Raw genomic sequence first — 26,286 nt, forward strand, 5'->3', positions numbered from 1 at the left:
TTTTGCATTCATCATCCCAGTAGGAGATTAATTAAATATTTCTTCTTCATTTAGTTCAGATGGCGTCACAACGGTTTAATGGAATTAGTTAAGGCTGCGTTGGATTACTGTTGTTTTTCTTTTATTCAGCCACTTTATTAAAACTTGTTTGCCATGCGCCGTTTGGCCGCTGGTATGTATCCCATTAACCAATGGAAAAGTACCATTAGCAGCCCCGTTCCTCCCCCTTCATCCAATTCACCATCACGTCCCCTCTATGCTCTGTAATCGTTGTGTTTGGGTCATCTCTGTGTCCCCTCGGTTCACCTGAAGCCGTGTCCTCACCGAGAGAGCCAGTGAACCCTGACACAGTGTCTCAGATCCCCCGGTCCCGGGTTGGCTGCTGCGTGCCGTTGCGCACAGAACAATACAGTTTCCAAGCGCTGCACACTTCGCGCGCGCTCCGGGTTATTTTGGGGTATCTCGGGACAGCTGGAGAGAGAGGGAGGGAGAGAGAGAGAGGGAGGGAGAGAAACAGAGCTACAACTTTACGAGAGGATATGATTCATGTGTGGATGACAGAGGATCGGTGACAGGAGGACTCGGGGGAGTTCAGATTCAGCAAGAACAAGGACGAGGCTTGGCCCCTCTCCTCCCCCGAGCAGTTTGCGCAAGGTTATACATGCAGAGGCTTCTGTCTGAATGACCGAAGAGACACTTTACATGGATTTCTTCCCCCATCTGTGACTTATGATGTTACCTGCTTTTTACTCTTGGAGATCGTGCTAGTCTCTCTCCTCTTCGCTTTCCCTCCCAAACTTCAGTCAGTGGATCTTTTTTAGAGCGGCAGGATGGGATCACAGACCGGAGCAGCTCTGCAGAAACAGACGCTCCTGTGCTTCATTGTAGGTGAGTGTCTCACCCTGTGGCACCACTGATGTGCGTAATCAAGATATAGTTTTAAGTAATTCATTTAGAGTGTGACCTCTATTTTTGAAACTCTTGTAAAACTAAAGTGGCATTTGTGACTGAGTAGATTCCTCATACAAATCTGTCTGAAAAGTGGGTTAGGATTGTGTTTATTTATTGCGTTTTTTTTGTTTTTTTTTAAGATGATGTGCAAAAGATTTATAATCTCTCTTTTCTTTATGATCAGAGCTAAAGAGATGGGAGTCCCTCAATTAGTAACATTTTTACTTCAACCTGATCTGAATTTCGTTGGAATGTTTAATAACTACAACCAAAAGCTGCATAATTGTTACAAGGGCTCTGTGTTTGTCGTGGGTATTACTCAATTCAAAAAAACTCTTTGTCCCCGGGGGGGCAATCCAAAGGGGTGGGTAAATAAAAATAACTTTCATCAGTGGTATTCTTCATGTAAACCATAAAATACCATGTCCCTCTCCCTTTATCGTCCCACCAGTTCCCTAACCTGTTGCTTTGTTATGATATTATATCTAATAAATTACAGGATAATTGTTGGTTCTTCTTTCCAACCTGGTGCAAAGTAAACAAAATCATCGTTGTGTTAACTTGGAGCTTTGTAGAGCATCCGGGAAGAGAGTTAAGAGGTTCAAGATGGAAGTGGCTTCAGTCATTTGGAAGTGTGAGGGAGACCTGTTGGCACACGTTTGTGATTTTCAAAAAGATCTCTGGTATCAGGAGTTTTTTAGATGAAGTCTTAAGTTCTTTATTTCTGGTACCCAGACAGAGTTTACAGCTGTGAGAGCTGAGAGACTTATTTTGATCATAATGCAGCCTTTTTATTTGGAATTGTATCTCAGTTATTCTTCTTTGTCTTCAGTTTGAGTTGCTTGGTCTTCCTCTGTACTGAAGAAAATTACACTCTACCAAGTCACTGCATTACAAACCTTTAAAGACATTTTACATTGTAATGATTTCAGGTTCTTCACCGTTCCGAATTCTGCCAGAACGAAGCTCAGTTGTTCTGATTTATTCATTTTAGCTTGCTACCAAAGTTGCTTAATACACAAATTAAAAAAGAAATGAAAACAGACACATTTGATAAAATTACAAAACTGCATCTCTAAAAAGTGCTCTTCTCTAAATTCAGGGCAGGTTCACTCAGGTGGACATCGATGGGGATAAAACAAGTTGAGGTTAAAACTCAAAACATTTTTGTTCTGATTTCAGAGTCCTGTTTGTCTGGTGATTAAAACATTTTGCTTTCATCTTTCCAATGTACCTCTGCCATCAATCTATGATCATATATAGTAAAAAGGTTTATAATGGAAAAAGGAAAACATTAAGCAGATGCATTTTTATTTTAATCGGGCATAATTTCTTGTTTACACAAAAAACAAATTAAATTAACATTAAATTGAAGTTAAATAGACATGATGTATGTGCTTGTCTGTTTGCTGATGTTTAATTAATTTAATGCTCGTGGATGAAAAGTCAAAATTTAAGGTCAAGTCCACTCGTCTATTGAACAAACAACCTATTAAGTGAATGTTTAAGATTTGATATTCATGCTTTAATTATTTGCAGTTTTTCAAATGAATAATCAAGACAAAGATTTGGAGTAACAGCTTTTTTTTTTACACATCTGCCAAATTCTTACCAAACAGTGTGAGTGGTGTGAGAGTGTATATGAATTTATCAGACAGTTGTGAGCTTTAAAAGTGAAGTTGTTTTGAGTTCTACAGCTAATACATTTTAAAACTTAAGGGACTAAATGATTGAAGTACTTGCTACTTTAATCAGGAGCGACAAGTAAATGAATTCAAGAAAAAGAAAAGATGGGGAAGTGAAGGGTTGGATGTATCAATGGCATGAATGAACTGGAGGAGGGGAAAGACAGCAGCATTATGATAAGTTAATGATGAGGGAGAGGAGCAGGGCTATGGGAAAGATGTTGCCAGGTGATGAGAACAACTGATGAATACAGGAAAATATGAGTGCTTGAACATGAACATGCATGATGCAGTGAACGCAACACAGTATGAGAAATGAAGGAAGCGTTCTGATTGGAAAGTTGATGTGCCTGGAAAAAAACATCTTGATTGACAATTGTCTTTTATAATCTAAGGGGGGAATCCAGGAGTTGCCATTATGTCCAATTTGCTTCATTCCGAGCACACATTTTAGTGTTGCCTAGATTTAATTTAATTTATTATGTCATTTATCTAAACAGGAAAATGATGCAGAGTGCTGCTTCTCTCCTTCAGTGAAACAATCTTTGGCTGAGTGTAAACAGAGCACAAGACACTCATGACTGAGATCATTGTGCTCATCAGTTTATTATCATATATGTGATATGTACAGTAGTGTGTTACTTACTCTTAGTAATAACTGAGAAAGCCACAGCCGTGATGTGAAAAATGTATGTGGAGTCACATTTTAGTTCTGGAATGAAGAATATGGCTGGAACCAGAAATTGCAGACGGTCAGAGCAGAGCGTGGTAAGAAATGTGTTCACTTTTTTATTGTAATATACTAATGCAGACCCCCCCCTCCCACAACAAATGCATTGATGCATAACCAAGATAAATAGTCAGAGTCTTAAGAAACCCATCGTTCTTTTATGTTTGTGTTAAGTATTGTAAGTATCAGCATTTGCTTCTGTTCAAGCTCGAGCTGCTAAAAACAAGACATTCTTCAGATCACGATTAATTGCTGAATTCCAACAGTCAATCACCATTAACCAAATGTTTGAAATTCCATCATTTTGCATTTAAAAACAGGTTTTGTTATGCTTTTATTTTGACTGAGCTTAGGGTACTTGGCAAATATACTTTTATTTTGAAAGTAAATAAGGAACTTCTGGTAGATCGAAGGTTACAACTTCAGTGTTTCCCCTAGGTTTACAGCTTTGGGGGGGTGGGGGGGCGCGGGCAGACGGACGCCGACACAAACCCTTGAAGGAATCTTGGTGTTCATGTGTTACTTTTAATGACAGCTGTCCTTTTCTATCGGAAAGGTATCCTTAAATGACTTCTTTCTTTGATTTCCGACTCTATCCACTATCCTATCTCTACAATAAAGGCACAAAAAGCCCAAAAATAAATTTAAACATTTTTTTTATTAACTTGACCTTCAAGGGGGGCGGGGGTGCTATTGCCATAATATAATGGTAGAAGAACACTGAACTTAAACTTATGCACAGACTTTTTGTTGTTGTTGAAGCAGTTGATGTCACATGGTGCATATTACTTTTGACCTGTCAAATGACTGTTTGGGAGTTTTTTAAAAGTGAACTGGGACATTCAAAGGCACAGTGGTGTTGTTGCTTTGTATCCCTGTGTGGTACAGGGAGACCCTGTCGTGGTTTATGGTGCATCTAAAGGGACAAAATAGCAATCAATGCGTTAACGCTGACTGCCCTATAGTTCAAATGATTATTAGTTACATTTGTTTAATATGAAAGGTTGTGGTTTATATTTTTAGGGAGTAATCCACAAGGATAAAAGATGGCTTGTAAGGACAGTGAAGTCTCGCTTATAAAGAAAAACGTGCTTATTGTTTGTTAAGAAACTAGCTGTTAAACCAAGTAATTACAGCTTTTGTTTTATTTCTCAAAGTCTTTCAATGACTGTGCATACAAGAGAGCAAAACTGCATATTAGCCCAATGCATCTCAATTACTTCATACTAAAACGTGCATTTTGCAATTCTGATCGAATTCAGTGAGCATCTCCTCTTGGTTCAGGAACTGTCCGTTCTGTTTCTGCTGAAACAAAATCAAATGTTTGTGCACAGCCCCAAAGAGAAACCAAAAAAATATGATAACGGAGGAAAGAGGGGACAGAATATTGGGAACACGCTAACATGTTTCAGTTATCTAAAAGATGAGCTTGCCTGAGATCACCAAAGAAGAGAAGATCAGAGGAGGAAAAAAAATATTAATAAAAGAGGGATTGTAGTCAGGAAATAGGGAAGAGTCCCTCAAATGTCAGTGAGGCTACTTAGCTGTGGAGAAAACTCCAAGAGCTGACAGCCTGCAGACTGAAGCAGAGGTTATGTGTTTCTGCTTGACAGGATAGTAACATTAGTGTTGCTGTGCTGCCTTCCTTTGCTATGACATGCTATGCTTCCCTTTACTGTGGATAATTTACCCTTAGGTGGTCCAGACGCTCCAGATTCTGCCATATTGCCCAGTTATTAGAATAACTTCCCTGGCAATGTGCGTACACAAGTCTCTGTAGGAGCACCGAAGGGAGGAGTATTTGTTTAGCTGCTGTGTTCAAAAAATCCCAGAACATAGCTTAGTTACATTAAACTAGCCAGTGTAAAGACACTTGTGATCATTTTCTTCAATACTGTGATCAGTATGAATTAATATAGCACCGTTATTCTACTTGAAGAAGATTAATTTTCAGATGGTAAGAGCTCATACTCAGAGTGGAGGATGTGAGACGGGTCAGACAACACTGACACTGACAGAATAACATAGCCTACGCACTGCTCATTTGGATGCGCAAAGTGTCTTTAGGTCTCGGTCATTCTGCGTCCATTTATGTGCAATATGAAGCTATGAGTTAAAGTGTGCTAACATTAGCCGCTAACACAACAATGCAGGCCACAGGCAACTGCACCTCGAGCAAAGAACAATTTGGTCTGCTGCTTGCGCTTCATGGTGCTTAATTATGGTGCTTTCTAATTGATAGCGAGTGGAGAGGGGTTGGAGGTGTGTTGCTGGAGGAGAGCGGAGGCTTCAGAATAGCTGAGGTGTGGCAAAACAGCGGCTTTATTTTGGTTTCATGCTGGTGCTCAAGGGCGACATCTACTGGATTAAAAAGTTGCACATTCTTCCTTTAATCACTGGACATGCTTTTCTCTAAAATTGTACCAATTTTCTTTTCTTTATTATGCATTCAAACATCCCCAAAATGCATGTTAAGATCATTCAGCTGATAAAGTCTTCCTTTATCCATCTTTTAACCATCTTATTTTTCCTTTTTCTTTTTTTGTGTATTGCTGCATGCACACATATATCTGCAGCACTTGCAATTTTAGACTCATGAAGACATTCAGTTGACTTGGGTTCATTTCCTAACCTCTAACACTGACGCTAACCACTAAATGCTTTACCTTTTGCTGAACTGAAACATGAATCTCATCCCCTTACCCATGAACTGAGCATTTGTCATGGTGGAGTAGGACTGAAAAAAAAAAGTGCTGTACACACGCACACTGTGACGCTCTCCGACAAAGGTGTTCAGGCAAGCTTCCTCTGCACTTTGCCCTTTGTTTCCATTTTGAAAGGCTTCATGTAGGTGTTCTATATTTACAGAAAGAGAAAGTTATTACTCATCGCAGCTGCCCCAGGTTGAGGCTTTACTTTTTCACCTCATTCACAAACAGCAGTGTTGCAAAGTTTTTGCTCTGTAAAATCACTTTTTCAAAAGTGATTTATTTCCCAAGATCCCTAAATAATAATCCCCACTCCAGCTGTTAATTTATCAGTTGAGGACACTTAATTCTGTCAGTCTTTTACATTTACAATGCCTGGCAGCATACTTTAATCAATAGAGCCTAGATTTGATTAATAACCTCTGCCTGTGAAATCATCAAAATCATTTTTGGGCCATAACAGAAGTAGATTTTTAATTTTGACTAAAAAGTGAAGAATTGATGAAGGATAGGGCGTCTTCACTCTGTCCTGTATAGATATGATGGGATTGGCGCAGAGGGACACTTTAATCCTCTTTCCCTGACGTGATCGTCTTTCATCTGACAGCTCAGGATTCAATTTGAATTTCTTTGAAATATTTCACTCACACACAAGCGAGCCAACTAGACTGTAGTAACATGACAAAAGGAAAAAACTTTGAGCTTCGTCTCAGGGGAAAACATAAGGCAAAATGTGACAGTGTGACTGGAATGACTGAGTGTCCCGTAAGTAAACAATCACAGAGGTTGGTAGAGTGGGCTCTAACTAAAGTTTGAGGCGGTCATGAGTGATGTCTGGTGGAGTCTGTGGCTTGTTACTTTGTTTTTGTTTTTTTACAATATCTCTTTATTAAATTGACAGGTATCATGATACAATAATCATTAAGGACATTTTTTTTATTTTTTTGGTAACATGACACATATCCTCCCTCTCCGCCCATACATATACACACGCAGACATGCACACACACAGACACATAAATTACAATAACATAACCATGTCAGGGGGCAAAAAGAAAAGACAAGCATAAAACACAAAAAAGAATTAAAAAAAAAAATAGAAAAGAAAAAAAAAATAATATAATAATACTAAAGAAAAATAATAATAAAAAATATATATATAATAGTAAAACAACGATATAACAGTCTCTATTCCTTCCTTCTTACATTGTTATACAGAGCATAGATAGAGAATCAACTGTCCTCTAGTGTCTTTAATTCTGTTATATAATTGAGCACAGGGCCCCAGACAGATACACATTTTTCACATGAACCCCTCAAGTTGTACTTTATTTCCTCCAAATTTAAGAACATCATGAGGTCCTTTAACCAGTCCGAAGCTTTGGGGGGAAATGGTGATTTCCATTCCAATAATATTCTTCTGCGAGCTAAAAGAGTTGCAAAGGCAATGCAGTCCTTTTATTTTTCTACTGATTATTTGATTAACTGTAAGTACTCCAATAATAGCCATTTCTGGACATGGTGTCAGCAACATGTTTAAAGCCGTTGCAAGGTGTTTAAAAATAGTTGTCCAATAGCCATGCAAGCGGGGACAGGACCAAAACATGTGTGACATGTTTGCTGGAGACATGTGACACCTATTACAAGTGTCTGAGATACTGGCGTACATTTTGGAGAGTTTGTGGTTAGTAAAATAGGAGCGATGGACAACCTTAAGTTGTATCAGGTTAAGTCTGTAACAAGACGAGCTGTCATTCACTCGGGCTAAAACACTACACCAGTCATTGTCATCTATAGCTTTACCAAGTTCCTCCTCCCAGTCTTTTTTGATATTGTCCAGAGAAGTTTTTCTGAGCTGGGATATTAGAGTGTAGATTTTTGAGATGAGGCCTTTCTGATTTGTGGGCATATCCAAGATTGAGTCGATTATAGAGGTAGGAGGAGTATTAGGAAAGGAGGCATTGTTTGCTTTAACAAAATTGCGGACTTGAAAGTATCGAAAGAGATGAGAATGTGGTAAGTTAAATTTTTCACACAATTCACTGAAGCTACAAAAAGATGTTGTCAACATAAAGCTCCTTTAGTCTGGCAAGACCTGAGATCTGCCATAAAGAAAAGGCCATATCAGTGTCAGGAGGGAGGAAGAGATGGTTGTTATGGATCGGGCTATGGTTAGATACTCCCTGGAGCCCAAAGGCCAGTCAAAATGGAGTCCAGATTTTTAAAGTGGAAGTGACGATTGGATTACACTGGGTGAATTGGGTTGGTCATATTGGGAGTTTTGATGTTAGCATAGCCAAGAGTGAGGAAGAGGGGCAGGATTTGGCTTCAAGTTCACACCAGCTTAATGTTTGTTTCCTGGACCCAGAGTGAGATTTTTTTGAATATTAGTTGCCCAGTAATCGTTTCTTAAATTAGGTAGTGCCAATCCACCTGCAGATCTCTGCCTTTGTAAGAACTCTCTCCTGATCCTAGGGGTCTTGTCTTTCCAAAGGAAGGAGGTAATTAGTTTATCTATTGCACAAAAAAAGGTTTTAGGTAAGACTGGAAGACATTGGAAGAGATACAGAAAACGGGGAAGCACATTCATTTTCACACAGTTAACCCGTCCAGCAAGGGATAATTGTAAGCTGTTCTACCTTTTTGTCCTTTTTGAGCTGATTTTATAACCTGAGAAAGATCCAAACCTATTTAGTAGCTTGATTTTCTGGGGAACAGTAGATATCGGATCAGAGATAAACAATAATAAATCATCCGCATAAAGAGAAACTGTGTGTTCCGAGCCACATCTAAGGGTACCGTGACTAAAACTGGCGGATTTAAGTGATAGGGGTTCTATCACAGTTGCGAACAACAACAGGCTCAGAGGACACCCTTGGCGCGAACCTCTGCTGAGTTTAAAATATTGAGACTTCAACCCATTGGTGCTTACGGAGGCCTTAGGTGATGAATATGAACGTGTTATCCAGGATATAAATTTGGACCCGATGCGAAATCTCTTAAGCACCTCGAACAGGTACCCCCACTCCACACTCTATCAAACGTTTTTTCCGCATCCAGAGATACCACCACTTCTGGCGTCTCACTTGATGCTGGAGAGGTTACTTTGTTTTTTAATAAGTTTTGGTGTTTGGAAAGCTTTAAATTAATTTCTCTTGTGGAATGAAAAGATTCTGAAAAGAAAAGCTCAAGTTAATTAAATGTTGGCTTGATTTAGAATCAAACTAGCTTTAAGAAATCCAGCTGATTAAATAGAAAGTTTTAGATTGTTACTAGTCCATCTGTACTAAAACAACAGAAATCCTCCTTTCAGTACTTACTGGCTATTAAGTAATCCCCATTGGTAGTATCATGGCTGTGCAATAAGCCTTCATAAATTAAGACATATCTCTCAGAGTACTCACTAAGTCTCAAGAAAATGGGGATTTTATTTTGTTAAACTAGGGATATGATATAGACAGATACAATTCTCTCGTAAAAAAAATCAAAGATGCTGCCATTATGCTATACTGGAAACCATTGGCAGTCGTCTAAGGATGTTCTAAACAGATTGTTGCAAACAAGTGGAGCTGATAATACAATTTGTTTCCTGCTGCCATCTCCTTTCTTGATTGTTAAATTGCTCAGTCAGACTGTGAACAATGGTAAAGCATGGAGAGGAAAGTCTCTGCTAGAAGTCCTGTAATGTGAACTGCTGGCTTCACCAGAAGCCCCCAAAATGGGTTGTTGTTGAGGCTGTATCGCCATCGATGGTGGTTGATGGATTACAAGATTGGGAAATTACTAACCTGATTTATACTCTGCTTTCTGAAGCCTCGTATACAGTAATCAATGCAAGAAGCTGTAAACACATGGACGTTAGCTAACAGTATCTGAGTGGAACACTGAGTAGACATACAATAAAGGGAACATTCATAAAGAGTCCTGCTTGTCTCCAATTGATTGATGTCAGTCAAAATGCAATTTCCTTTTGGCTGCATACTAGTCTCCCCAAATGCAGAAGGGAAATATCTGGCTATGTAATACTACCATTTTTCAAACTAGTCGCTAACTTTGCTTGGGATTTTTCGCTGAAATTAGCTGTCAACCATGGGTAAAACTATGCCAATGGACGTTTCTAAGCAACACCTTAGATAGCATAGAGCTTTTAAGTAGAGCTGCTTTAAGAATGCAGTTTTGTGCTAACAAATACTTTTACATCTGTCCCCTGTTTCTTATGGGACATTTTGTCCTAAGAAGGACAAAGAGGGATCTCAACCAATGGCATTTTCAACAAACCTCTGCCAAGCCAGTAGTGTATGGAGATAAAAAGAAATAAGCTATCATGTGAGTTATGTTGTTGTATTTTCAATGTGTTTCCCATAAATGGAAATAAATTTAAGGACAGAAGACAAAATACAGGCCTCTTTATGACTCCTTGAACAGATATGTGTTTTTTACGCCAAAGTTGAGTAGCCTGAGTGTTCGTCAAAACACTACTTTGCCAGTCAGATGTGGAAGTTTGTTGGCTGACATCCAGCAGCACCAGCAGGCATGGATCTTGTTTTTAAGGCAACAATGTGAAGGAACTCAGAGAGATGAGTTGACCCCCTACTTCTACAGACACATTGCAGGATTCTGTGATGTCACTCCCAGAGACACCAGTGTAAATTTTTGTCAGGTTTATTTTCCCCCTCTATAAAGCTCTCCTCTCTCCAGAGAACACACAGATGGACTGTTTAGAAGCACGGGGCTCTCGCAGTATTTCATGTGTTTCTGGTGTGAAGGACTCTGGGGAACGATTTTTAGAATGTCCATAAATCCGCAGATGGAGAGAGAGGGGAGACAATGAAAGTAAGAAGCAGTCTAACAAGACAGAGGGAGATAAATGGAGTAGGAGGGGCTGGAAAGTCAAAGTTTTAATAGGGCTGATATATGTCTGCCTCTGTTTGGTATAGTGTGTTTTTCCTTGTATGTGTTTGTGCGCACTGACTGACAGCCCCGCCCACTGGACTTTGGCTAATTAGATAAATGGTAAGCAGGGGGTGAAAGGATGAGAAGGAAGCTGACAAAAGTAGCCATGCCCCCTTTTGATGGAGCTGTTTTTCATGTGTAATATTAAATTACCCTGTTACACACTTCCTCTCCCTATAGAGTTTCTTTTTCATCAGTTTTCTCTCCCACCTCTTGCAAGGAAGATGAATACAAATATCAAAAGAGTGACAAATAACATTACTGTTGCATAGTTCAGTGAGATGTTTTCTGCTAGCAGAGCCAACAGAACACAGAAGATACAAATAATGACCCAGGGTCGTGCAGACGCTCTGAGGTGAGGGTTTTCAGTATTGCAGCTTTTTTTCTGATTGTATTCAGCTTTTGTTGGCTGCTGCAAAAGCAGTTTACTGCACAAAAACAATCAATATGTGCTCACTGACTAATTATTCCAGACTTCGCTTCAAAGATCTTATTTCATTCTGTGTTGAGAGGATAAGTTGGTCTAAAAGGCCTGCCATGATTGTTGAACTGTTTCGTGCTGCTGTACAGTTGTGAGGAGAAAGGAATTCTAGGGGTGTTTAAAGTCTGACATTTTCACAGTCACACAGATAAGCAACTCTTCACGATAGGTCGATCATTTTTGGTTAAGTGTAGGGATACTGAGAATTAACCTTGTCAGACATGCTACATAAATTAACAAACAAGCAATAACCTGTGTGTTTGTGTATGTCCATAATGCACTTAACTCAATTATTGTAACCACCTCCCCAGAGAGTGGTAATATGAAACAATTTATGGCCAAATTTGCACTCATAAATTATGACAGCACATTAACTTTGGTATGATTAAGGTAAAATTAAGATTGTTTGATTTATTTTTATTGCTTGATTTATTTTTATATAAAGCACTTTGTGATACAACGTTGTATGAAAAGTTCTTTACAAATAAAGTTTAATTGATTGAAAATTCATTTTTTAATACATTTGTAAACTATTAGGGGTGGCAATGGCTCAGTGGTAGAGTTGGTCAGTATCTTAACTGGAAGGTTGGGAGATCAATCCCCAGCACCTGCAGCCGCATGAGTGGAATGACGCTTTGTCAGTGGCGTGTGAATGTGAATGGATTAGTTAATACTGATAGACACGTTACATAGCAACCTCTGCCATCAGTGTGTGAATGTGGTGTGAATGTGTAATTGGGACCTGCAGTGTAAAAAGCACTCTGAGGAGTCAGAAGATAAGAAAATCGATTTAAAAGTCAATTCAACAAGTCCATATTGTCTCCTTTTTACTTAAATAACGAAAACACACGAATGAAAACTCTTTTTATCATCTGCAAATACAACCGGATTACATTTTTGGATACTTTACATAGGTCACTTTATACACTAGATAAAAAGTTGAGGACCCAACACTGACCCATGGGGGACGCCAGAAGAAGAGAGAGAGAGAGCTGCTGACACAAGTCTCATAAAAGCTGGATGATGCTAGTTTGTACAAGCTAACCTAACCCTGATGGGTTGTGTGATTGTGGCAGATTTTTTCAAAGAAGGTACAAAAGCACTCACGGACACAGATCAGACACAAGTTTATCCAAGGGAACACTTCAATATAGTATTGTTAGTGACATGCAATGTTCACAATTTATTTGAACTAGAATTATAATTAAATAATGCTTTTTGTAGCTCTAATCCCAAGTGTTCAAAAAGACTTTTTAAATTTCTAACATTTTTAGAAAACACAAATAGCTTTTTTTTCAGTATAAAATTACAAGTAGTTTATTCATTGGTAGCTTTATGGTACTCTATTCATCCAGCATTAGCATATAAATGCTGACTGCAGTATGTAATATGTTCATAGCTCATGTACATGCCTTGTGTGTGCTTCTAAGGGAATGAGTCCATCCTATCTCTCCATACAAAAATATGTGTGTATCTTTTGTTACCTTTTTCTTTTACAAGATCAAGATTATAACATTTTTATGAGACCTGAACCTAAATCTATCAACACTAAATCCCCTCATCCTCTAAATCCAAGTTATCAGCCCGCTCATTGTGAACTGCAGAGCAGATTTTACAGTCCATTCATCTTGGCCTCTGTTCTCTCACATTACATTTAACCTTACATAACAGTGACATAGTGAGCCTGTCACAATGGGTCACTTAACCAGTGCATCAGACTGGATTCTTCTTTTCAAAGATTTCCCCTCTAAGTGGCATATCTGCTTTATAAAAAGCTCAGGATTACACGTCAGAGTGGTCCTGTGCATGCTTCAAGCCCGCAACACCAAGAGCTTGTGACACAGTGTCACACCACAAAGCCTAAAAGCGATTTCTACAAACATTTATCTAACCAGACTGTTCAAATAGTAACACATTGATATTTATAGCAATGACCCGAGGGAGGGGTGACTGAGGCATGGGGACATCCTGTCGTAGGGAGCTGTCTCTTCTAACCACAGTCTCGCACTGCTGACCGCTCAGTTGCTCAGCCAGAGCGGTTTCTGGCTTCTGGGCTACAGTACAGGACAGCAGGACAGATTCTGGATCAGCTGCAGGATCAGCAGTTTGAGCTCCACAACCTGCTGGGAAAAAAATTGTACAGAGATAGATCTTACCCCTGCAGGAAAGTAGCTGAGAGAGCATTTAAGAGGCAAGTTTAATATGAGGAAGTCCCTAAGAATCAAAAGACATCCTACAGGTTTCTTGAGAATATATATATATCTATATATATATATATATATATATATATATGCATTACATTACTTAAAAGCAATTATCTGTAATAACATCATTATTTGCTGTGAACGATGAAACAGAAATACAACTTTGTGGTATAGTTGTATGCCTTCACAGTAGCTCGAGCTGCAGCACAAAAGTACACAATATTGTAGGTTAAACATGTCTTGGCACAAATGTTCACTTGGGTGATGACACACAGATTGTAAGTTAGAGGTCCAAAATGAAAAAGAAAAAATATGTTTGCATGCCATTGTTTTTTTTCCAGGGTAATATATTCTGATATATTGGCTTTATCTGAATACATTCCCCATCCTGGCTACAGTTACAAAATAATGTTGTTAACAACTTCAGTGGTGTGCAGGGGCATGCAACTGCAATGGCGAACATTTTAGTACTGCCATGAACCACTATCCGTCCTGAAAATATTTGTATAGACTTTATTGATGAAGAAGCTAAGTAGCTGGATAATAATTTGGAAAAACACAAGCATGCTGCATTTATTGGAAATTCTGCGGTATTTCTGAGAGTTTTAGGTTGTAAAGCAGCCTATAATTAATCTTATTATTACTTTAAAAAACCTAGTCGCATGAATTAAAATTTCTACTATATGCTGCATTGTAGTGGATCAAGTAAGAACATAAGAAAGATGGCTCTCAGTTTAAAATGCATGTCCAGGAGGAAGCTGGAAAGAGCATGCTCAGTCGATCTTGCTCTGGTTTTGTCTGTTTTGAATAACAATAGAAATAGCATTATAGCTTATCATAAGTGGAAATCCTCTCTCTTTAGTCAATTTATAATAGCTACCAATCTTAATGTAGGTTTTCTATTAATATCTCCCAGAAGAAAAAAAAAATCTGTTTACAGCTTGAGCTACACTCAGGGATCCTGCTGGATTTACTGCCATCAGCGTTTTATTTAATTTTTCCTCTCTACACGGCTTGTGATGCACAACTTACCGATTTACTGGAAGGGGATTTAGTGTCAAATGGAGTGAGGCAGTGCAGAAAATCCTAAATTGGAGAAAATGAAAGTAAGTGGTTTTTATACATTGACTTTTAAATTAGAATGAGTAATTGATGTGCCGGTCATGGACTTTAAACTCAAATACTCGTAAGATGCAGAAAAGCTCTTTTGGTATCATCTAGTGTTGGGAAAATGTTGATTTTACACTGAGTAGGTGTTAATGAGTCTCATTTGGCTCTGTCACACCAATCAGAATGGGCAGATCAAGTCAAATCAAGTACATTGTTATTGTGTTAGTGTTCAAATCATGACAGATTTGAGACCTATTTCCGTTAACTCACTGCATCCCTCTTTCTACCGTGAGAGGAGCTTCACCTCCCCGCTGTAGCCGTTGGTAAATCTGGACAAAATAGCTTACCGCTCCACACTGATCACCGGATTTAACGGCTCATATGTCTGTGACGGCCCTTCCTCATATATCACTTTGACCTCAGGTAACAGCATTCCCATCACAAGCCTTTTACTGCTCTGGCTACACTGCCTGTGTAATATTGAGCTTATATGGAAATTATGAGATGAAAAAAAGCACTTATCCTCTCCTTCCACCTCTCTCTGTCAAACTGATCTTGAGGAAATATGAGCTGTGGCTAAATTTAAATCACTTAATGTCATGAAAGGTGGAGTTGCTTGTCTGTCTCTCTTTCATCTCTCTCTTTGTCTCACTTTGTCTCATATTTCTAATTAGCTATTAAAAAAAAGGTGGAATGGACCCCTAGCTCTTCTTCATTGTTTTCAAGGCTCTCCTCTTAACCTGTTTTTATAGCTGGTCATGACCGGTGTGCACTGTTTGAGTTGTGTGTGAGTCTGTTCATGCTTGTGTGTTAAATGTGTGTGCACTCTCAGAGCAGTAACCCACTTTTCACTGTCACGCCTCAGCAGCTAATGAGCTGCGTCGAGGCAAGGCTAGTTAGTGAAGCATGTGTGCAAGTTCATGCGTATTATTCTGTGTGTTTGTGTGCCCTATGTATGGTGGAATAGCCATTAGCAATTATCCAGGCGCCACAGAGCCAACACACATTTCAGCACCTTGGTGGCAACATATCACGCCACAAACACACATGCACACACATTTTCACATGCTGTCAAACTTGGCACCCGATCTCAGACAATAAGAGGCAGTGTCACATATGCAACACACCAAGAAACTCTCCCACACCTTCTATGTGTGAATCCAGTCTTGAGTAGTGTTATGTGATTCAGGCGTGCTCTCCCATATCATAGCTGTGCCCCTGAGCAAGACACCCAATGCTAAGCTGATGTCAAGCATCAACATCCAAAGTGTGTGTATGTGTTCTTCATACAGCTATATCTGAGGAAGTAAATCTAGTGGTTCAAAATGATAGAATTATAGAATCATTTTTCTGTCTGATTTTTACATATGGTTTGAAGAACATGACATGAAGGTTCATGTATGGGTCGAACTAATTGAAGAGCTTTGTTTGTTACTGAGTGAAACCAAAAATAAACGCAGACCAATTTAACTAACATTCTAATTTCATGCAATGCATGTTACTTACGTGACTAGGGAAAATAAGTTGGTACCTCAAAGTTGAGCTGCTGCGATAAAATCCTAATCTGAATTATACTAGGATACATTAGCTCGTCAGTAAACATATTCTGTACACCAGGTCTGTTTCACCCGATCGTCTTGACTACAGTAGGAGCTTGTTTTCATCGTTTGGTGAGGGTGGAGCAGCAGAGAGAATCACTCCCATGATTCACTGCCAGCCTTGACGTCACTTTTTCTTTTTCTTTTTATTATTAAGAGCCCCCTAGCGGAGGAATTCAGAACTGTTTGTTTAAGTTTACTGCCTAGCGCATGGCCTATTGCGGTTGAGTCGCGCCCCGTGTGCGGAGGCTTTTGCTCTCTGGGCGGGTGGCCTGTGTCAGGTCCGGCTTGTGGCTTCTTTCCTGTATGTGGTTCACCACCCATCCCAGATTTCCTTACTCTATCCATTGTCCTATCTACCTAAAAAGGTTTACTGCCTGATTTACTAAATCATATATTATAAGTCTTGCAACTTCACATTTTGAATTGCTAACTTGACCCAATTACTGCAAATGGCAAACTGAGTGTAAAGTGCCCATATCGTCATATTTTAAGCCTAATGCTTCAGGACAAGCTTCTATATTTGTCAAGTCAGGGTTGAGAATTTGTTGCCATATGCTGTCAACATTTACTTTAAATAAACGCAAGCAGCTATTCAAAACCTCTTGAAATGTAAGAAATATTCACGCTTCCCTGTGTGTCTTTGTACCTCAGAGAGTAGCAGTATGTTGACTGAAGCTATATAACGCTAAGTGGTGGCAGCTTTGACTCAAGTGCATTATAGTGTAATTTAACTTCATACATTATGAAAAATATGCGATTCCTTTTTGACTCAAGCTCTCGGTCTGGGCTGTGTTTCTTGTCTTGCTCTTCCCGTTAGCCCGTAAAGACAAAGACCCACTGGAAACTTGTGTACGTTTTTCTAATAAAAAATTCAACAGATCATAAAATTCATTGCCAACACTCAAGTGGAAGCAGACACTCAAATGAACTTTTGCATTGTGTAACCGCATGTACAAAGAAAATCACCAGTGCACAATTGTGTGGCTGAGTGCAAGAAAATGTTCCATCCAAAGGTTCCAATGTATCAGCGCTTATGCACACACTTGTCTTATTGCATCTGGTTTGAACACACAATCTTTAGTGACTACATTATTGGAACTTAATACAATTGTCGGTAATACATGTTCATGCAGGTATTAGTCTGGTTAAGCTTGACTACTACAAACAAACAAGCTTATGTGAAGTCATGCTATGGTTGCCATGGCATTCTTCTTGTTGTTTCTTGGCAGATTTGCAAACCCACTATGAGATCACACTGAAATGACAAGCTGACTGTGGAAGAGAGAGATGACAGATTTTAAAATTTGACAGCAGCAGGATGATTGGTTGAGAAAGATTGTGGCAAAATCTGGTTGGTTTATTACCTAAAGACGCCCATAATCAGCTGATCACTAGAGCAGGGAGACAGAGGAAGTGGTAGAGTGAGGGAATATAACCAGTCTTACTGCTTGAACTTACACTGAGCTCCATTTGTTCAAACCTTGCATAAACACTCTGTTTTCTTATTAAAAAAATTAAATAGATTCATTGTTTGTTAACATGCTGGTGTAATAGGCCTGAGTTAACTCAGACAATGTGGGCTGACAATACAATACAATACCTCCAGAAGCAAAAGCAATGCATGGTGCCTTACATGCATCAAACACAATATCAGAAAAATAACAAATATAAATTACAAATTAAACACGGGATCTTCTCTGATGGCTCCAGTTAAACGAGCTAAAGACAAATCTGAGTGGATCGCATGAAGACCCATAAAAAATGATTTGTTGCTTTTATGACTCTGCCTTATAAACGTTCTGGAAAAAGGAGACTGAATGACTATTCTATAAAGATTCTTCTGGTTTTTGAGATCACTCAGAGTGTGAGCTGCCAAACTCCCTCCCACACACACAGTCAATGCATATGGTGCTTCCTCGCCTTGCAGCTACAGTCAGTCATCTGCTGTATGTGGTAAATAAACACATGACTGTTCCAGCAGTCAAAATCAAGCAAATAATGATGTGGATAAAGTCACCTCACTTCTCCAGCTATAAATCACACAATGAAGGGTGGTCTGCTGCCCATTTTAATATTCACACTGCTTAAGTCGCTCCAATCTTTGCTTTTGTTCTCATGTGAGGCTGATCTCGCTTTCTAACAGTCATTTTAGTTTAAATTTACCCCCAAGACCTTCCCTTAAACAGTTTATCCATGCAAAACAAAATTGACAGAGTGAAAGTTATTCCAAAAGTAATGTCATGATTAATTCAGTTCTATCCTCGTGTTTCTGTTAACTTTGTATTTGTCTGTTGAAAAAGTTTAGTTTTGAGTGTTCCCTGTTTGATTTTATAGTTTTTCATCCTGTATATCATGTCCAATGCTTCTTTCTGCCTCTGTGTGTTTCCCTCCAGTTTTGATTGCCCTGATTGTCTTCACCTGTGTCCTGTTAGTCTCACCTGTGTCTGATTAACCCTGTGTCTATTTAGTCTCAGCGTGCTTCTGATTTGGAAAGTGCCTTCTGGCAGTAGACAGTCCCTTCTAACTGTGCTGTACATTGTTAAGACCTACTGTTCGGCTGTGATGTGCACCATGGCTCAGTAAATAATACAAAACGTCACATTGCATGTAGACTATTTAACAACTCTTGAAAGCTGTCCACATTCATCCACATTTTTATTTTTTTTCATCCTCATTTGTTTTGATTTGGAGGCGCACGTTTTACATTTAGTTTCGCACAGCATTATGGGTGTTAAATTGTGAACTGAAAAGTCCGCACTCCATACTGAACTGTGGTTTTTTGGAAAGGGCCTCAGTTTTCCATCCCTTCTGTGTCAGTTCAGTCTTCTTCCTGTGGTCTGACATATGTTTTCCTCGTGGCTACTTGTTTGTCCTGGTAGATTTTTTTTGTTGGACTTTTTGCCCTTTGTTAAAGTAAAGCTGAAGCTTTCAGCTGAAGGTTCAGGTCTCTTTGATTGTCCTGTTGGTAGACTTGTTTTTTTTTTCAGCCAGCGAGAGGCTGACTATTAAATTATGACAACACGTTAGAGAAAAGAAAATGAATTAAAACACATAAAAAGAGACACGAGCAAAAGGACACCAAGCCCTCACTCACTGCTTGTCGCTGCGTGCACATACGCCCTATGGTTGGACTTTTGAAGCTCAAAGTAGTATTTAGTGTTTGTTTTTTTTGTCCCCAATCTCTTACAGTTAAAACGGATACAAGCATATTTTGATGGCCACTTTGAACTTGGAGAATGACTAATGAGGAGAAATATTTTAAATGTGATATGAAACTCTTCACTTAAAAGGCTTAATGGAAGCCCAAAGCAGACCTACTGGAATTATAAGCTTCTATTTGTGTCTGACTGACTTTGAGAAATTTATGGCAAGGCATATCTGTTGACACAGATTGTCAGATTTAAACTCTTCCTTTTTTCATCGTGCATCTAGTAGGCAGTTTCTTGACAAGCATATTGCTGTTTCAATGCTGAAAAAATAATTACACTGAAGGCTCGTGAAGTGCATAAATCACTTTTTTTTCTCCAGTGATGCTATCCATTGACCTTAGTAATAAAAGCATCTTTTTTTCTTCCCCTCCTTATTTGATAACAGTATGCTAACGTATAATTAACTTCCTGATGTATTCTAAAGATAGCTATATGTCTTTAGATACAGTAATCACAGCTAACGATGTTACAAGTGAGAGATTTTTGTAGTTTCATTTCTGGCATTTAAGAAGTGATGGTCTGGTTTTCCAGCAATGCTTAGACAATCAAACACGATCTCTCAGATGGAGGAATGAAAACCACCACTGTATCTGAATAGAATCATCCAATAATATCACAATTCATCTTGATTTCCTGACAGTAAGTTCCTGCAAACAGAACTTTAAATAATTGAATCAACCATTGCATAAGCCGGCTACTGGAAGCTTTGTATGAACAGATTACAGGTTTATTACAGGAACATCTGATGGCATTTTGAAGTTAATGATGTCCAGAGCAAGGGTTGAAAAGCCAAATACACACTCAGAATAGGAAAGCAGGAGCAACATCACATGTTGAATATGAAATTTAGTTGCACTGGGAACTAGCATGAGAGCATGGTTGAGTTATTGCAGGGTGTATGACAGCCACTTACTTGAGCTAGTATGCATTATGCAGATGAGTCCTGCACTCTGCGAGCATCATGTTCATTGTCTAATTTTTATCTCACAATATTCACTGAAATGACACATGCTAATAACTTAATACTCCCCAATTTCTCTCTCTTTCACACAGTTTCATCGTCTCCCCTTGTGTTCTTCTTCCATTTCGCTGAAGTAGTGCATTTGCAAATATGCCAGTGTTATTTCTCCATCCAAATGATTGTTAATACCTTGCAGACACACAAGTCATTTCTTTGTCTCTCTTATCCGCTTGTCCTTTCTTGGCTGAAAATGTGGCTTTACAAAATGTGCAGAGGGAAAAGACAGATCTCAGCTGCTTGTGGCAACCGCTGTGACCTTTTGCTGGCTCGCAAATGCTGCTGGCACGGTCGCAGAACTGGCTTAGGATTTCTTCTCTGATGGGATTACAAAAAAAGAGGGAGAACAACGTTGTAGTGTTTATCATTTCACATATAGGGATTTTAAGAAAGATTTAAATAGTTACTACAAAAGAGACTACAGTGTGAACATTTAGATAGTAAATCTCTGGCTTGCGTTAAATGAATAAAACATCAAAATGTAAAACTAACATCCTTTGATGCTTAGAGACTGAAATTTCACCCAAATCATGTTGGAATTTGAACCCACACAACCTCTTTCCTCTTGTCTGGGTCACTGCTGTGTTCACAGTTACATGGACGAAACAACAAGAGGCAGAGGATTTATGCCTCTATTTGGTTTTAGGGCAGAAACCAGAGAAGAGAGAATTCAGCGGAGAGGTATCTGTGTCTCTCTCACGTCAACTAGTATGGTTTACTGCCTCTGTAGGCAACTAAAACTCACAGCAGGGAGCTTATACTACCTTAAATCAAAAGGTCAACACACGATTTTCTTAAAGTTTATTTCAATTTCTAAAGTAGCACAATTAAGTGTTTTTGGAGTCTGATTATGAACAACTTCAAGCGAATAAGCTTTTCCATGTGATTCATTTATTGAAGTAATACATTTTTTGATGCGCTGTAACTCTGTTTTGCTTGTGGTGCTTCGCGTCTGACTAATACCTCAAAACTTGAGAACCACATCACATGATTTATATCGACCAGTTGTGCTGCAGCCTGCAGAAACAGGTTTAATACAGAATGGGATGTGAGATGACCGCAGAGAGGTGACACCCAGATTTAGAATTGAGTATTGACTCAATATGTTATATGCTTTATTATACAATACCCTTCTGGCAAAAAAAAGATTAAAAAACAATTTGGTGTAGTGGGTGTTGGGATCAGACTGTGTTTCATGAGCATTAACAATCAGTTGAATTGTGAGAAATGCATTGGCAAAACAAGGTAAAAATAAAGTACAAACAGCAGCAGCAGCAACTTTTTAATTTCTCTTGCACTGTGGGCCACTTAACAAGTTCTCCACTGCAGTGTTTGGGGATAGTGGTTTGGTTTTGGCAGCTCCAGGCAGTGCTGTGATATGACTCAGACAAACATCAGCCCCCCCCCAAAAGTCCCTCTCACCCAAAACATTTTGAATCAGCCCATGAACTGAGCATGGCTGCTTTCCATCAGCCAGTCTAACGCTCTAATCCCTAAACCAACACTGATACAGATTTCAGCCAGCAGCAGGCTGCGGGCTGCAGCACCCCAAAGGAAAAAAAGTGACTGAGGTATGCTTGTTGAACTCCGGGAGGTTTAGGACTGTTTGATCCTTGGCTCTTGTTATTTTTTATATTGAATCAAAACTCATCACGAAAAATGTTCACAGCGTGCATCAGTGGTTGTGGTATTCATAACTTTAGGTCGTGTAAAATCTGGAATACAGTTACATCTAAGTAGGGGTGTAAAGATAAACTGATCCGTGTTAGCACTCGACCTGAATGAATCGATCTGCTGAGCCCTAGATCTCAAAAAAAAAAAGGACCAAGAACCGGTCGATGGTCAGTTTTTTAAAATTTAATTTAAGGTTTGAATGGGTTCTCTGAGGCTTTGCTTCCTCTCACTGTCTTTAGCATCTTTAATCCCGCAGAACTAATAGTTTGGCCTTTTACGTCCGGACGTCCGGACTCCCCGCAGCAGTTTACAGTTCTCCACCTCAGAAAATGAAATTAACAAGTAGAAGAGTATCTTTAAAAAAGTCTGCCCCTCATTACGCTTTGCTGAAAAGCGATTGAATGCATCCACACAAAGACAATCCTCAACTGTTGAGATTCTCTAGTGTATTGCAAAAAGTAATAAAAACTGTTTTTTTTACAAATTCTTTTTTTTTAAATGACACACTGGCTATAATTTCTGTCACAGTTCTATAAAGTAAAAAAAATACTGTGGAATAAATTAGCCTTCAGTTAGTATCGGATAGGATCGAATCATTTCGCAGTGAAAAGTTTTCTATATCTCAAAGTTAATGCAGCCCCAGAGAATCCAGTCAGATCATGGGTCTTATAAAGGATGGATGCAATGGTCTATTTTGAGGGTCTCACAGAGGGAAAAGGGTTTACAAGGTTTAAAATGTCATCCTGCATAAAGATCTGCAGTTCCTGCACAACTTTGGAGCCCCTTATAGTACCATCTGTTTTTGTCATGAAGAGCACAGTAGATCAGCTGTCAGCCTACAGTAACATACAGATGATACAGTTGTGGAGTTCAGAAATTAAAATAAAGAGGGCAGCAAGACATTTTCATACTTTCTAAAGCATGGATCACACATGCTGCTCAAGGGGAGTGTTTTTTTTTGTGAATTTTATCTTATCAACTTGCTGTTATTTGGGTTACATTACCATTAATTGAAAGAATGAATGTCTTTGCGTCAAACATATACATAGAAGATTTATTCTAACCAGCAGCACCCTACAACTGAAACAGCAGGTAAGATTCAAGAAATAAACAAAACAACATGGCTAACAGAAACAAAAATATCCTTGGCAGCTTAAGTCATTTCGAATAGAAACCAAAATTCTGACAGTGGTTGGCCACGAGGAAGTTCATTTCTTTTTTTGTCTCTCTCCCTCTAAATTTACCTGACAGCGCTGTAGCCTTTCTCCTCACCTGGCACGACCAGCCCTCTGCTCGCTCTCTTCAAACATGCTCTGACACACTCTCTGTCTGCAGACCTGTGTGTGACTGTGTGCGAGACTGCTCATAACAGCCAATCAAACTTTAGATGCATGTGTACTTGTATTTTAAGACCAGCTTCTATTGTTGTTTTGGCTGTTTTTGACTCTTTGTCTTGTCCTGTTTTGTTGTCAACTTCTCACACTTTCTACCATTGACATGCACACATGTATTGTTCAAACCATGGCATGCACAAACCTGGGGAATTACTGGAATCAGACCAGCTGCGATAACTGCAGTGGCATCTCCCTACAACTTCTGCATGTTTTAATGCAAAGTTTTAACATTTTATGTTTCTTTACATTATTATCAAAATTATTATCTTATTGATCAGTTGTTATTCAATGATTTGGGCTCACTCTGAGTGACCTGTAGATGACATTTTGTTTCTCATCCCCAGGTGATATTATGCAGCCGTTCATTTTTAAAGCTAGGGAGGTAGTCGAATAATGTTAAATTTCACATCACTTCATCACAAATATTTGTCGCATGGTTGAGTTCTGTCTCCGTTAACTAATCAGGCTGTTGTTGTGACTGATGTCTAATATGTGAAATATAACCAACATTAAGATGAACTGATTAAGTTTCCTCCATCAGTAGGGGCAGGTGTCTAAATAAAATGTTTTTGAATACATTGCTGCTGTCACAGTCAGCAGGCAGAAACGCTCATGAGTCTGTGATTGCTCTCAGACTTTAGCTGTTTATAAATCAATTTTATGTCAGCTCAAATGTGACCTCCATTATCCTGAATGTGTCCTAGTTCACCCTTTCAGTATGACCAGCTGTGTTAGCTCAGTCTGTACATGATTTCAACTTCTGTCACTTTTAATAGTTCAGGATGTATCCGTTTTTAATCCGCTGAAAACTACATGGGTTTCATTTTTAACATTGAAGCCATTTCAGGTCAATAAAGAAAGTGAGGTGAAAAACAACACATCAACACATTTAAAGCACACTCACCTAACTGTATGTGGGCTTTTTCTTTTATAATGCTGCAAATCCACTTGCATCTAAATGTAAACTCTTACGCCATCAAATCTGAACTAAAGGACTTGATTAAGATATTTAAAAATATAACAAGATTGGCTTATCCATCTGATTTTTTTTTTTTTTTTATCCTGTTATCATCTGTGACTCAGGTAGAGCGGCTTGTCCTCCTAGCAGTAGATTGATGGTTCAATCTCCAGCCTCCACGGGCAAAATGTTGGGCCATCACAGTCCAAAACCAGATCTTTAAAAGATTGTCCAAGCCCATTATTCAAAAACATATTCATGTGGTGTTCTAATGATTGTAGTTGTGATGGCCACAGCTGAAGAGAACATGAAGGTGTGAAATCGGCCACTTTCCAGGTGTGCAGAAATACCACCTGTTTCTTCTTTTAGTGTATAAATGTTAAGGAGAAATATTACCTCATACTGCAACCTCCTTTATATAGACAGAGCTTATGACAAAATGAAAAGACCTGTACTACATTTAAAAAGAAGAGGATGTAGGGTGCTACTCAAAGACTGAGGCGTGTGCAGATGTTTTAAGTATGAAGAGTATAGTGCAAAATGTTAATGCAAAGATTTATGTTATTATGATGTTGGATTTGGATGCTTAGCTTGTATGGTAACTGCATCATTGTGTGGTGTGTTAGTTCAGGTGTGTTTGTGGTGGTCTCTGCCTTGTTAATGAGCCCTGTTACAGAAAGGAGGAGAATTTCTGTAATTGCTAAGATAAGATTTGCAGAATGTAAATACACCGTTTGTACAACTTATGCATCACAGCTGGTCAGACTTCCTGTTATCTGTCATCTGGTGTGTGTAGATAACACACACAGCAGTGGTGTTACAGCCTATCCTATTGTTGTGTGTCTTTTCATACGTTAATTGCCACGGCAGACCTCTATCTGTGCCGAAAGTCCCGCTCACTATAATGATGAGCTGCTGATGGATGGGACTCAACTTGACAATGATAGATGTTGAAGGCACACACACAAACGGCACCTCTTCAGTATATGTCACAGTGTGTGTGGGTGGACAGGGATGTGTAGTGTGTGTTTCTGTGTGTAGTGGATGTCAGGGCAGTCTTGGTGTGTCATTTGCATTGAGTGATAAATGTGAGCTGTCTGTTAAAGGTACATACACAGGTTGGTTTCAGTCGTTATCCGACCAATTAACAAGTGTTACAAACCTGTGTGTCTGCGTGGTTTCATTGAGTTTCAGTTAATGGGATGGCATGGACAATGAGTGTCTGTAAACACCCCTTTTTATTGCAGCGTCAAATGAACACTGATTTAGGTTTGCTGTAAATAAATGATCTAACTGATCCCAAGTGTAAAGAGCAAGTCATGGATTTGGGGTTATTCTTTGACAGACTCAGTGACTCTACTGCCAAGTGCTCTTCTCAGCTTAAAAACATTAAAACTATATTTGGGTTGCAGTGGGACAAGAAAGCCAAAGGGGGCTGGGCATATTATGAATCCAGAAAAGTCAACTTTAGATTCTCACAGTGCAAAGTTTTTAAAGTCAAAGAACACATTTACAGTGGCTTGATTAAATGTCTTGGGTGTATCAGGTACGGTAGCTGTCAGATGTCAGAAGAGGCTTTAGTAACAGACTGAAATCCACTTTAAGTCTGA

At 39.0% G+C, this 26,286-nt stretch overlaps 1 protein-coding gene across 2 annotated transcripts in view; it reads left to right on the forward strand.

The window, feature by feature from the left end:
* Window positions 1–260: 260 nt before the first annotated feature.
* ramp1 (receptor activity modifying protein 1) overlaps window positions 261–26,286 on the forward strand; it is a 67,412-nt gene continuing 41,386 nt past the window's right edge. Inside the window, exon 1 of one of the 2 annotated variants that reach the window (XM_065962443.1) lies at window positions 261–888. In XM_065962443.1, the coding sequence (XP_065818515.1) occupies window positions 831–888 (58 nt within the window). In that variant the 5' untranslated portion in view covers window positions 261–830. The remainder of the gene's footprint in view (window positions 889–26,286) is intronic. The other variant, XM_065962441.1, reaches the window with a different exon arrangement.

The sequence above is a fragment of the Labrus bergylta genome, chromosome 13, assembly GCF_963930695.1.
Source record: "Labrus bergylta chromosome 13, fLabBer1.1, whole genome shotgun sequence".
Lineage (NCBI taxonomy): Eukaryota > Metazoa > Chordata > Actinopteri > Labriformes > Labridae > Labrus > Labrus bergylta.